This window comes from Gallus gallus, chromosome 3 (genome assembly GCF_016699485.2).
Source record: "Gallus gallus isolate bGalGal1 chromosome 3, bGalGal1.mat.broiler.GRCg7b, whole genome shotgun sequence".
In the NCBI taxonomy this organism is placed as follows: Eukaryota; Metazoa; Chordata; class Aves; order Galliformes; family Phasianidae; genus Gallus; species Gallus gallus.
Genome location: NC_052534.1, coordinates 96619929 through 96633970, shown reverse-complemented (window position 1 = coordinate 96633970; position 14042 = coordinate 96619929). Strand labels below are relative to the sequence as shown.

The window sequence follows — 14042 nt, the reverse complement described above, 5'->3', positions numbered from 1 at the left end:
GGAGAGATGGATGGATGGTTTTGGAGGTTCCATGAGAGTGAACTGAAGAGAAAAAAATTGTAGCTGATCTTGGGGATCCACATGGAAATCTGTGGTGCCAGCTGTAGTTAGAGTTGCAGCTTTGACAGAATGTTCTCTGGAGATCCTCAGCTTAGCAGAGGACCAGCTAGCTGTAGGCACAGAGAATGTGCTATGTGATCCAATGGAATCATGGTGTAAGTGGTGAGTGAGTAGCATATATGTTGTCTTCTGTTTTGCATGGTCAAGCTGGAATCCTTTTCCATTTTTTTTCTGCTGATGTGAAGACTTGCTAGAGGAGGGAGGTGATTTAGCCACATGAACAGGAGAGCTGGAAATGGTTTCCAGGAATGCTGATTGTTTTGATCTTTTCTTCTAGGCACAGTGAGCTGCACGTTATTCCTGGCAGTTAACGGTTTATATTCGGCCAGTGATGATGTGATAGAGCTAACACCAACCAACTTCAACAAGGAGGTCATTCAGAGTGAGAGCCTGTGGCTCGTGGAGTTCTACGCCCCATGGTGAGCATTACAGTTGTGAATACATGGTGCTCCTGTAAGATAAGAGCAAACATAAGAATCTGTTGCTAATCAGTCCAGGGTTTCATTCAGTCACTGACGGTATGCACGTGTCAGCTTGGTGGCATCATGACTAGAAAATAGCTGTAGTTGAGACTCCTTTTTCAAATACCCTCATCAGAGGAAAAAAGGGGAAGTTGGCAAATGCTGTAACAGCAAAGCCTTATATGCCATTTTACTGCTTCAGTTTTTCAACTGAAATGAAAATTGAAAATGACTTATCAAGTGCAATAGGTAATTTGGAAGGCTCTTCAGTTCTTTCTTAACTTCAGTCAGACGTAAAAGCACGGAGCTGAATGCACACATACCATTTATAAATACTGCCTTTGTGGATCTAAATTTACTGCCCTTTTCTCCCATGCAGCTTGTATTCAGAGGAGAGTCTCTTCATCCTGCCTGTAAAGTCTGATCATGCATATTCCATCTTTGCACAAATCCTCTGCCCAAAGCTTCCACATCCTGATGAAGGGCCTTTCATTACACCAGGCTGACAGTGTCTGAACTGGGTGGTTTAGGAGAAGACTTATCGACTACCTATTCTTGTGCTGTTGCAGCTTTCCAGGCTAAACAATGGGAATCAAGTGCAGTTTCAGTAAATGGCCAGCTTCTCTTTCCCTGCAGACTTACTGTGCCATGATTGTATGCTGGTTTCCAGTCAGTCTGTGGGTCTTCTGGAGATGTCTGTGGGAGGTGGTGTGCCAAAAACTCGTGCTACTTAAGGAGTTATCTCTAGAATCAACTTTTCAGTCCTCATCACAGAGCCATTTTATCTTTTAGCATTTTAGCAACAGAAGGGACTGTGCAAATCAGGATTTTGGTGCTCACTTCTACATTTGTTAGGAAGGCTTGTGAGAGGTGTGTGTGTATACGTATCTATATAAAATACGCTGACATTTCTCTTCAGGTGGCTGAGGGATGATATGATGTAGCATAGTCTCTTCCCCTTTTCATGGGTAGAACTCCTGTGGTTTGCAGTGTGCAGGTGTTCTGTAATTTCAAACCCAGCAAGGCCTTGTACTTGGTGAGATACTTATGCAGATCTGAATGAATGTTACTGTTATCTGTTGCTGTTTCTTTTTTTTTCTTTCAAAAGGTGTGGTCATTGTCAAAGACTAACCCCTGAGTGGAAGAAAGCTGCAACAGCATTAAAAGTAAGTTTGACTTCTCACAAGCGTGCTTTTGTGGCAGTGGAATAAAGTCTAGCTGTTTGTCATTTGGCTTGGAAACATGAAAGCAGACTGGAAAATCCCCCAAATTCTATCAGTTTAATTATACTTTTTCTGCTGCAGAAGCTGCCTATCTCAGGTGGTTAAAAGACCATTTAAAAACATATTAAAAAAAAAAAGTAGAGGAAGCAAGTCCGTTTTGTCCCAGTAAGTTTCCATTGCTGTTATCCAAGTCTGCTTTTGACAGCACCACAAGACTGTAGAATCCAGCCATCCCCAAAATAGCATGTTTCTGTTTTCTTCTCACCGTCTTGTCCCCTCCTTCTGAAGTACAGGAACAGCACGAACTGAGTATTTGAGCACAACTTTGTAAGCTATTGGTGATGAGTGCTGCTTTTATTGTAGAAAACGTGATCATGCAGTGATTTGCTGAGCTCTTTCCCAAAAAAGGGGAATGTAAAATAGGTATTTCCTTCTGGGGAGAAAACTATATAAAGCTTTTAGGTTGAAGAAAGAAATGAGAATGAGGTGTTCTCTAGTTCAGTGCTTTTTGGGGAACTGCACCTTTCATTTGGTGGCTGTTTTCTTGCCTTACTAATAACTTATGTTCCCACCATGCATAGTATATAAGATGTGTTACGTCACTGTAGAAGGTTTGTCTCAATTTTAGTTCTTATTTCCATAGGGTGTAGTGAAAGTAGGTGCAGTAGATGCAGATAAGCATCAGTCTTTGGGTGGACAGTATGGAGTCAGAGGTTTTCCAACTATCAAGATATTTGGAGCCAACAAAAACAAAGCTGAAGATTATCAGGGTAAGTGTGATACTCTTTCCTGTGCTGCATGCCTGTTGGCATCCCTGAATATAGTAATGATGCTAGCTGTTAGTGCTGGCTTGTGTGGCATTTCTTCCATGTCTGGTGGTATGGTAATCGAGAGAGACAGGGGGGTGAGATTTGTTTGGCCAGCTGTACGTGTCTTATCACCACTTCTTAGCTGATGGAGGTTGGTAAGCAGTCCCTGAAGGTAACTCATTTCCTGCTGTTTACTGGGAGCTTGCCACAGTCATCTCCCCATCAGATAAAGTGCATGGATGAAAAGCAGAAAATGAATCTTGTTGCTTTTGTTTTAAGTCAGTGTCCCACTGCTAGTGCTCTATCGCTCTCAGCCCAGTCCTGCTTTTCCTGAAGGATCCCAAGGGAGGGAATTTGTTCCTTACACTTGTGATTAACTCAGTGGCCTGCCCAAGAAGCAATGTGGTGCTTTAATGATTCATTTTTGCTGCTTTGCAGGTGGCAGGACAAGCGAAGCCATTGTCGATGCTGCTCTAAGTGCTCTTCGGTCCCTGGTGAAAGACCGTCTCAGTGGCAGAAGTGGAGGATACAGTTCCGGGAGACAGGTATTGGAGGAAATGTGTTGTTGTGTTTTTTAGCTGGAGGCTGTTCTGTGCAGGACACAGGCTTGTGCTCCCTGTTCTCTGAGTTGGAAGGGACTTCCTAATTTTATCTAGTCCAGCCTTCTGCTCAGTGGAGTGTCAGTTAGAGCATTTGCTTTGGGCTATGTCAAGGACATAGGGACTACAGAGACTGAAGTCTTTGGACAACCTTTTCTGGTGTTTGGCCACCCTTATAGTAGGAACATTTTCTTAGATGCTTAAATTGAATTCTTGTATTTCAACTTAGACCCTTATTTTTTGTTCAGTCATGGACGTTGTAGAGAAGAGTATGGCTTTTCTTTACTCCCTTACACCCAGGAATTTATATACACAATAAGGATTCTCACTGAGCCTTCTTTCTTGCAGGCTTAGCAATCTCAGCTCTCTCAACCTCTCCTCATATGTCAAATGCACGAAGCCCTTAATCAGCTTTGCCCCCTGGCTGCACCTACTCCAGTGTGTGTATGCCTCTGTTACACTGGGGAGCCCAGAACTGGACCCAGCACTGCATATGTTTGCCACCAATGCTGAGCAGAAAGAAAGATTACCTGCCCCAACCTTCTGGTAACTCCTGCCTAATGCTACACAGGAGGTTGCTGGCTTCTTTGCCACAGGAGTGCCTCAGTGGCTCAAGTACTCAGTGGCTCAACTTGTTCTCTGCCAGGACCCTGTGCATGTAGTTATTCATCTCCAGATGCACTGCTTTACCTCTCACTGTGTTGAACTTTGAGGTGATCTGTTTCTCCATCTGACTGAGGTAGCTCTGGGTGGCAGCACGTCCATCTGGTGCATCAGACATTTACTGGGTGAAATTTGCTGAGGGTGTGCACTCAGTCCTACTGTCCAGGTGGGGAAGATGTAGAAGCAGTGTTGTGCTAGTGCTCCATGACCTTCCCAGAGATAAAAGAGCTTGCAGCCTGCTTGGCATTGGGATGGGTTTGTTAGGTTTTCTTTAAATTTGGTAGTATTCTGCTCTAGCTGCTTTGCTACATTTCTCCCTGAAGATATACTGAAAAGCTTCTGACTCATATTACTGTTTCAAAATCGTGGAGCAAGCTTCTTGCATCCATGTTCTCAGGTTGGCAAGAATAGAAGCCCTTGTTAGACTGTGCCATGTGGTTTATATCCCACTGGCATGTTCTGTATCGAAAGCAGGGCACAGAGGTGGGTGTGATGGGAAGTAGAGAGTACTTTGTTCTCAGACTGATCTGAGCATGAAGAACTGGGGAAGTGTTCCTGCGTCTTCCCCATAGTTTAATCTGAATGCTGTTTATGAGAAAAGGTTCACTTGCTGTTGTTTTGAAAGTGCTGTGGGAATAGGCTGCATACATTCGTTGTCAGTTCTAAAATGGGAAAGTTGTATGACCTAACTCTCCCTGTTTTGTATATTCAAATAAAGACCATTTGGTACAACATGACACGGAATAGATCATGTGGGAAATCTGTTTTGGTTGCCTCATACGTGAGGGTCTGTTTGTTTCTTACAGAGCCGAGAGAGCGGAGGCGGAGATAAGAAGGACGTGATTGAACTGACTGATGACAGCTTCGATAAGAATGTCATAAATAGTGATGATGTGTGGATGGTGGAGTTTTATGCCCCATGGTGTGGGCACTGCAAAAAGTAACCGAGTTCCTTTGTCTTTTGTTGCTTTGTTATTGTTGTTTGTGTGCAGTACCCTTAATCCCCTGAATGGGGCTTTGGTTATGTCAGAAGTTGTTTGTTTTTTTCAGTGCAAGGTGTTTAACCAGAAATGTGTGAGCTTCTCCTGCTTAGGGTACCTTGTTTTTTGCTTTGGCTGCACTCCTTGGCAGTAAAATTGCTTGTTACTAATGGAAATAAGATTCAGAAGTGGATTAACCTTTTCACTCCTTTAGATCCAGGACGTTCATTGGAGTAATTTAGCTAGCTGCTATACTCTGCAGACTCTTTCTTTTCCCCCCTGAGTAGAGCATGCTGTGTAGTGTTGGAATGTGATATACTTCTGCTGTAACTCTGAGCTCCCTCAGAACACCAATCATCTTGTGTTTTAGTCTGGAGCCAGAATGGGCAGCTGCTGCCACTGAGGTGAAGGAACAAACCAAGGGAAAAGTCAAGCTGGCTGCAGTAGATGCAACAGTCAATCAGATGCTGGCAAACCGATACGGGGTGAGTGTGCTTTGCAGTGATGGCATTTTCTTTCCTGTTCCTGGTAAGACAGATTTTCCTTCAATCTTACTGATCTTAGCCTGACACTACTTGTGTTATATTAAATGGCACATAGGGTTTGTATGCAATTAATTCTTGAATATCAGTAGCAACATAAAAATGGTGAGAGGAAAGGAGTAAGTCTGAATGCTGCTGCTGAGTAAAACTGTTCATCATCATGATGTCTTGAATAACTTTATCACCCGAAGCAAGAGATCATTCTTCAGATGTGTATGTAGCTCTGAACCTTGTGTCAGGAGTTGCTCTGCCAATATTAACTGTTATCAGGAGCACTAAGCACGTTGCGTTTTGGGAAACCAGTGCCTAAGCAGTAGGTGGTGCAGTGTTCAGTCACTGTGAACTGAGTCTGAAGTCTTTGCTGCTGTCAGTTCTAAAACTTGAAACATTGTTTCAGTGCATTAACACTGTTTTGAATTGTTGCAGAAGCAACAAAATTGTTGAAGTTCCCTTGTAGCATGTTGTAAGATTCTCCTACCTGTTGAATCTCTTCCTTTACTCTTAATGTGAGGCACATCAGAGTAGTGGATGCCATCCACCATAAATGTTCAGGTTTATTTAGCTGATTATTTTAACTTGTCTTGCAGATTCGTGGATTTCCCACAATTAAAATATTCCAGAAAGGAGAAGACCCTGTTGATTATGATGGAGGGAGAACTAGATCTGATATCATTGCTCGTGCTCTGGATCTGTTTTCTGATAACGCACCACCACCTGAGCTCCTGGAGGTATCTTTACTTCATTATTTTTTTTAATTGCTTCTCCATCATATCCTTTGTAGTTTTTACACGACTATATTGGTGGTAAATACAACAGCCAAGTTGTGCTGCTTGTGCACCATTTCCTGGCAGAAATAGGCAAGCATAGCAAGTCTGATCACTCAGTATTCTGTTACTTTATTCTCACTGTGCATGTCCTGTTCAATGAAGGGTTGAGAATTGGTACAGTGAGGGCGCCAACAGCACTGGTGCCAATACATCTGAATTCTCTCTTAGTAAATGAGTAAAAAGTTGAGTAAAGAACAAGAGAGTAGGATTTTGACATCTGTGCTGTGCAGTAGAAGTGGCGTGAAGACCAACACAGCCTGTTGCCCAAAAATCTCTGCCTTCAGTATGGTGACTTCTAGTTCTGGCTTGATGAAAGTAGAATTGAAATGGTGTGTTGCGGACCCCCAAGAGTTCGAAACGGGAATCTAGTCCATTGGCTGGCCGAGCTGTGTGGGGAGTGATGACATGACCCAATATGAGTGCATCAGAATCTCTGTTTATTATTGGTTACTGGCGGAGTAGAGAGTGATGGTGACCACTGGTTGCTGTTTCATGGGCACTGTAAGCATAACTAGGCCTCCTGTGGAGCCAAAGCCCTTGTTTTCCCTGGTCATGTCAGATTCTAGTTGTAGGCTCTGAGTTAATGCTGGTAGCGGTACAAGCTGAGCAACTCGCGATCTGGCAGGAATATGTACAGGGGGAAACAGTGTCTGGATGACAATTTGGATAACCCCCGTGAAGTCCGCATCGATGAGTCCTGGGAGAGCAGTCACTTCATTAAGGCCTGTAGAGGAGCATTCCAATAGCAAACATCCTACCAGTGATCTGTCGATTATCATTGGTCCTGTGGCCATAGAAGGGACCTGGACTGGTTTTTGGTCAATTACTGTTACATCTGTTGCGGTTGCCAGGTCCAAGCCGAGGCTCCCCCTTTGTGGCGGGCCATAGTTTGGAGTGGTGGTTCGTGGCTGACTGCTGCTGGCAGTGAGTGGTTCGACAGTGTCCCATTCAGGGGGGATACAACCAGAGCTGCCATTGTTGTCTGTGCACGATGGTTCTTCACTCTTGTCCCGGAGTTTCCTGATGCGCAGCACACTAACATACTGTGGTTCGCAGAGTTGCAGTTTTCACACCAAACTTTTGCCCTACAATCCCTTCTCCAATGCCTCTCCTTCCCACAGCGATAACAACTTGGTCCCTGACTCCTTTGGGGCCGTGCACCTTTTGGCACTCCTCCCCCCACTAACGATGCTAAAGCAGCAAAAGCCTGGGTCTGGGCCTCTGCCACCTTACTTCCCAATTCTCGTACCGCTTCCACTAAAAGTGCCTGCAGCCCTGCCAGTACTCTACTCATGCGCTCTAGTATGATTTCGATAGTAGCATCAATGGGGAGAGTAATCAGGATGGATCTAGTAGAGCTGTTACAGTTTTCCATCGCACACTGATGAAGCAGTGCGGCTTTCAACCAGTCTGGGACGTATGCCCTGTTTATGGCTTCTGTCTTCTTATCTATAAAACTCGCAAAACTTTCCTCCCTCCCTTGTTTTATAGACATATAGGATGGGGTCGGGGTGGATGTCTTGACCATCTCCAATGCCTGTCGAGCTGTCTGCATACTCTCAAGGCAGACATCAGGTTCAAGGTGAACCTGCATGTCTGGGGTAGCAAACGGCCCCATGCCCATTAATTGTTGTACAGTTAAGCCAAACAAAGGGTCCCCTTCAGCTCGAGTATTGGAGCTAATCTCACAGAACCGCTGCCAGTGGGATTGCCATAGTAGTTGTTCCGACTGGCTCATAATCATGCACGCTATCACTTTAATGTCCTCTGGGGCAAGTACACTGCTGCCCCAAATATAGTTCAACATCTGTTTCGTAGGCTCCCCATTCAGTCCACTGTCATTGACTGTGGCCTGCAGTTGTGACAACTTCCACCCAAGCAGCAGATAGCCCCCTCGGAGACCCCCTTCCCCCTCCTGCTCATACTGGACGGGAAATGCCTGCATTACTGCTTCAACCATTGACATATCCCCCGCCTCCATCCCCTCTCTTGCTATGGCGGTCCAATCAAGTCGAGAAGGGTGTGGCTGGCTGGGGACAGGTCGGGGCGTAGTCACCTTTGCTGCCGCTTGCCTATTGAGACTGGGGTCCTCACTACATTTCATAAGGCAAGAACCCTTAGCTTGCCGAGAATCCTCACTCCTGTTTCCGTCACCCCCTGCCAGGTTGGATGGGTACAGGTCAGGAGCCTCGTCCTCACTTTCATCTCCCAAACTACCTAAGGGGGGGGCACTGGGATTCACTGACTCCCTCACCTCCTGAAGTCCATTAGTTTGAACTGGGATAGATGCGCTGGACAGAGGTATTGGGACATAATCACAGGCAGGTTTTATCTGTCCAGCGTCCTCAGGTAGCCCTGCCAGGTGTTGTGACGCTGTAGCTGCTACCTGTTTCTCCACCTTAAGTTTCTTTATGCAATTTATCACCTCCCTCCATGCTTTCATCAATTTCTTTGCATCCTTATCCTCGTCTATCACCTTATGCCAAAGGATGTCCCCAAATTTGCACCACACCTCCTCCTCAAAAAACTCTTCGGAATGAACAAACATTCCATCCGCCTCACCATAGGCTGTCAACCCCGGCACCTGTTTAACGATGTCTGATTCTACCCCTCGCTTCTCTAAGAAGCATTGTAAAAGAGTTAGGGTTACTTCTCTCTCCATGGTGCACTGCAGCTCGTACGTTCCATTGCTGTGCTCCATATTGTGCATTCCACGTTTCACCGCCACACGCAGTGCCAAATAGAGCCCTCCGGATCCCGAGCAGACCCCTCTCGGATGGTCTAAGCAATGCTGCCCCCCAACTCGCTGCCACAACGTTGGTGCTTTTTGGTCCGAATCGCGCTACACAAACATCCTGACCTTCAATCCCAGTTTCTCGGGTCCCTGTTTGGGCGCCAGATGTTGCGGACCCCCAAGGGTTCAAAACCGGAATCTAGTCTGTTTGCTGGCTGAGCCGCGTGGGGAGTGGTGACATGACCCAATATGAGTGTATCAGAATCTCCATTTATTATTCGTTACTTACACACATATATAGATGGTGGTGAATGTGCGTCAGCTTGTAATTGGTTGGAGCATTGTGAAAAGCCCCCTGCCTAACAATACTATTGGTCATGCATGTTTTCATCCCATTCCACTGTCTTAATCTCTTCCCAGGCGAGCTCCCCCCTTATCTTAACTGAAGCCTCAGTTTGTCTTCCTGCTTTGACAGCTTCAAGGTCTCATAGCCTGGGTTGTGCACATAGCACCCGAGCTCACAGCCATTATAACGAGCTAGTACTTTTCCATTTGTATCTCCTGCCAATTGTTAGGCCTGTTCTGCTCATGCAACTGTTCAAGAGACCCATGACCCCCTCGGCTGTGGAGCCATCCCTCAACAATGGTGAACCGAGTCAGTTATCTACAAAGCGGAGTACGTGCATCCTCATGGGTGTGCAAGACAACCCACTGAACTGTGGGAAGAAAAAACATCTTTATTATTGATAAAATGATAGTTTAATGAGTTGAGTATCTTCACCTCATTGTTTTTTAGCCTCTATTTTGTACGTACTTTATAAAATACATAGGTATTGGTAGATTAATAGCAGATAGACACAATTTGTGTAAATATATTTGAGGCTGCTCAATGAGTGGTGCACAGAGTTTGTCCACCACTGGTCTAAGTAAATGGATTGATTCCCTCTTTAAGGTAATAGATGAGATAAAATTGGGATTGCTCCGTCAAATAGCAATTACATTTTCTTGTCTTCAGCAAATGCTGCACTCTGCTGGCTCTCCTTATGCTAGCAACAGCATGAAAGAACTACAGGCACATGCATAGGTCTGGGTGTGCTGCTTGCAGTGATTAGTAGTTAGACCAGTGGTTTGTTGGAACAGCCCTGGTCCACGGACAACTACCTTGAGCAGGAACGACATCTTGCTGTGTTCTCTGTAAGCCTTATGTGGTACTGCTTGTTTTCCTGTTGCTGCAGCTCTTAACAGGTTTAATGAATTCTTTGTAGTTAGTCTTACCTTGAGGGGTGAGTGAAGTAGGCAGTGCCTTTAAGGTTTGTATTGCTTCAGGTGCTTATTACCTCATCGGATGGAGCTGATGAGCTGTTGGGGGGAAGTGCAGTCACAGCAGGATAACAGAGGTCTTTTTTTTTCTCCCACTGATTTTTCTTTGTCTTTCTTTTAGATAATTAATGAAGATGTTCTGAAGACTACCTGTGATGCTCATCAGCTCTGCATCATTTCTGTCCTGCCTCATATTCTTGACACAGGTAGACATACAAGCAAGCGGTCTCCTCTTGGAATTTGTCCCTTTTTAAGCCTGTGGTGTGTTTAACTTGTTTAATTGTCTGACAAACAGGAGCCTCGGGGAGGAATTCTTACCTGGATGTCATGCTAAAAATGGCTGAGAAATACAAAAAGAAAATGTGGGGGTAAGTGGCATAGTGGCCTGGTATTCTTGGATAAGATGTGCACATCTTTAGAGGTGATGGGAGAGAATCTTGTATGGCAGTGATATACCTGCAGACAGAGTTATTCCTTGTTCTGGATTCTCTATCTTAGATGTTCACTGACTGGGCTGAGAGGTTCTTGCAGCAATAAATTGGGGGTTTTTCTCTCATCTCTTAATGCACCTCTCAAATTCTGCCCATGCGCAAGCTATATCTAAGCATTAATGTGATCAGGTACTCTTGATGTGAATGCTACAGTATTTTAGGGTGATATTTTAGACTCTCTGAATCTTTTGCTGGTGAGTAATGCTGCCAGTGTGACTGTTGCATTCTCAAAAAATAAAAATAGCAGCTTATTAACAAATCTCATGCTCCTAAGGGAGCAAACCAGCAGGTTCCACCTCTTCCTCTAGAATGCATGTTGGTTTCTCTGGAAAGTGAGAATTGTTCAGATGCTGACTGCTGAGAAAGGGCAAAACAGCATGAAGGCGTGGGGAAGAAATGTGAAAGTTGGCTGGTTCCAAAAGATCCTTGTGGACTTGCTAGGCATTAGAGAAACTGAGACCTGACCAGTGAGAAAACAGTACTGGGTGAAATGTTGGTCTTGTAGTGTTTGTCCAGAAATCCTCTACAGTGGGACTTGGTCACTACTTGGTCATAAACCTAGCTTAATGTAGGCTAGAGGTGCAGAAATTTGTTCAGGTTGGTAGCATAGTTCTTTCCTTAGAACACCTTGCGTGGTTGTTGTGATTCACCTGAAAAGCAGCTGTGACAGTGGGGATGGCCTGGAGGTGCTGCTCAGGAGGGACTTTCTTCTACGTGGTTCAAAACTGGGGCCCTGCTATTGCCTGCTGACATGAAAAGTTGGCACTGTTGAGGGCAGCTCAGAGTGCAGTGCTGACTACAGGGCTGCAAGATGTGTGTGACTAAAATGACTGTAATGCCTTTCCTCATATCCATTTCTTACGTTTTTCTCTTTCCCTAAGGTGGCTGTGGACCGAAGCTGGTGCTCAGTCAGATCTTGAGAGCTCTTTGGGAATAGGAGGCTTTGGGTATCCAGCAATGGCAGCCATTAATGCCCGGAAGATGAAATTTGCCCTCCTGAAGGGATCATTCAGTGAGCAAGGGATTAATGAGTTTCTCAGGTAAGAAATCCTTCAAACTGAGGCTGTGGCTCAAAATAAGGATGGAGAAAGGGAATGGTTTCAATAGAACTACGACTGTTAAGCAGTACCTTTTTGTAGTGAATAGATACAGTCAGGAAGTTGGCCCTTTAGAATTTGATTGTGGTTTTGCTAAGACTTTTGAAAGTACTTTGAAAACCAAGAAGTAAACTTGGATCTTGAAAACCTCTGTGTAGTAACTGAAGGAGTTCTTAGGATTTGGTAATCAGTGCTGTTCTACTACAGGTCACTTGTATGGTTCTGTTCTGTGTCTTATTTGCCCCTGAGAGAATGCAAAAGGATTAGCACTTCAGTTTGTAATGTTAGCTGCTGTTTGTTTCTTCAGCAAGCATAAGCAGCAGGTGCAGGATGGGATGCTTCCAAGCAAGAGCTGGTTATCCTGGGCCCCTTGGAGACAGCAGGGGCTTAGGGTCTGCTTAGAAGAAACATTATCTCCAGCTTTTCAAAGTTAGAGTTGCATAAAATAGATCACTCCCAAAACTGGAGTGATCTATTCTCTTCTTTGAGTTGTATTAACAGTATATTGTGCATCTCTTTAAGGGCCTGCATTTGTCCATGAGTATTACAGAGGGCACTGCTGAAATACAAAACAGCGTAGCTAAAATTGTTTACCTCTCTCCATCTTTGGAATCTTAATTGTAAATGGTCAGTGCTGCTTTAAAGGCTGTTTATCATTTTCTGCTTTGCAAATTGAAAAGCTACTTCAAGATAATTCAGATCTGGGATCTCTTTATTTCTGAAGAAAGATAGTCAGGTGCCCTCCTTTAATCTGAGGCAAGCCCTGTTTCAGGTGGGTGGAAACTGGAGAAAATTGTTTAATTTCTCTCCTCTCAGGGAACTGTCTGTTGGTCGTGGTTCTACAGCACCAGTAGGAGGTGGAGCTTTCCCTAAAATTCATGCAGTTGAACCTTGGGATGGCAAAGATGGTGAGGTAAGAAGTGCTCTGTCTCTACGAGTGCTGATGTTCTGCAAAGTTCAGAAGCAAAGGGATGGTAACTAAGAACTGGAAGTGTGGCGAGTGGGGGAAACTGTAGCAAGTCATCCTGATGGTCCAGTGGCAGGAATTAGTTAGCAGGAAGATAGACACCAGGTTCATTGTCTGATGTTACGGACAGGCACTCCTGCCTGTTAGAATGTAGTAGGAAAGTTCAGTCCCTTGAGGCTGAAATAATGCGTTATTGACCCATGCTGAGTAGGGAAGATGTAAGGCCCAAAAGTTGTGGAAATTTTGCGATTATGCTGATTTGACTGAGTTTATAAGTTAAGCCCACACAGTGATCTGAGTACGTTCTTGCTTAAAGTTCAGCACTGCTGTAAAAGTCAGGTATCACAGTCCTTTGGTCTGCTTCAGCTGGAATGAAAATATGGCGACCCTGCACATAGCAGGGGGGTTGAAACTTGATGATCATTGTGGTCCTTTTCAACCCAGGCCATTCTATGATTCTATGAATATGGTACTAGCTCTGTTATCTTGCCTGTTTGCAATTAACTTTATATGGGGTATATTTAATGAGTAAGTAGCAAACATCCTTCATCCAGTCTAAACTCCCGTGGGTTGTCCCATGCTCCAAGTGCTGTCAGTTCTTATGAGCCAGAAATGACAGGAGGGAACTTTGCTTTTCCTATGAAGGATCTATCCAAGTCAGTGATGCTCCAATGCTGTTTACTGACGAACATTTGCTCAAAACTGTTGCTTTCTCACAGCTTCCGGTTGAAGATGATATTGATCTCAGCGATGTGGACCTGGATGATATCTGGGATAAAGACGAGCTGTGAGATCTTCAGGAAACTTCTTTTCTTGGGAGAGTTTGCGCAGCAGTTTGCAACCTGGTTCACGTTCAGATGGATATTCCAGTGGCCTTTTTATGGAGAAATAGCACGTGACACACTGTGCTATTTGATGCACTGCAGCAGTGAACTGTACGCAACTCAAGAAAACATTGCAGAAATTCTATGAATTGTCATAACCAGTAAACTTGATTGTATTCTGTGTAACAAATATTTTGAGGACAACATCGATTTTATTTTTTTTTCTTTGAAACATCTTGGGTTTGATTTTGTTGGCAGTGTGCTGCTTGGGTGTTACAGAAGGCTCTTAGTGTAACCAATTTTAAATGTGTTTTTTTTTTTCTTTTCTGTGGAGGTGGAACCTGGTCAGCTTCTGTTTCGATTAAATAAAACAGAGTATTTTTGA

At 44.4% G+C, this 14042-nt stretch overlaps 1 protein-coding gene across 1 annotated transcript in view; it reads left to right on the top strand.

Annotated features, from left to right (window-relative positions):
- PDIA6 (protein disulfide isomerase family A member 6) overlaps positions 1 to 14042 on the top strand; it is a 16008-nt gene extending 1966 nt beyond the window's left edge. Inside the window, exons 2-13 of the mRNA XM_419952.8 lie at positions 398 to 539; positions 1690 to 1747; positions 2448 to 2574; positions 3052 to 3158; positions 4682 to 4815; positions 5226 to 5340; positions 5985 to 6125; positions 10400 to 10484; positions 10574 to 10646; positions 11651 to 11809; positions 12683 to 12779; positions 13553 to 14042. Coding sequence (XP_419952.2) covers positions 398 to 539; positions 1690 to 1747; positions 2448 to 2574; positions 3052 to 3158; positions 4682 to 4815; positions 5226 to 5340; positions 5985 to 6125; positions 10400 to 10484; positions 10574 to 10646; positions 11651 to 11809; positions 12683 to 12779; positions 13553 to 13624 — 1310 coding nt within the window. The 3' untranslated portion in view covers positions 13625 to 14042. The remainder of the gene's footprint in view (positions 1 to 397; positions 540 to 1689; positions 1748 to 2447; positions 2575 to 3051; positions 3159 to 4681; positions 4816 to 5225; positions 5341 to 5984; positions 6126 to 10399; positions 10485 to 10573; positions 10647 to 11650; positions 11810 to 12682; positions 12780 to 13552) is intronic.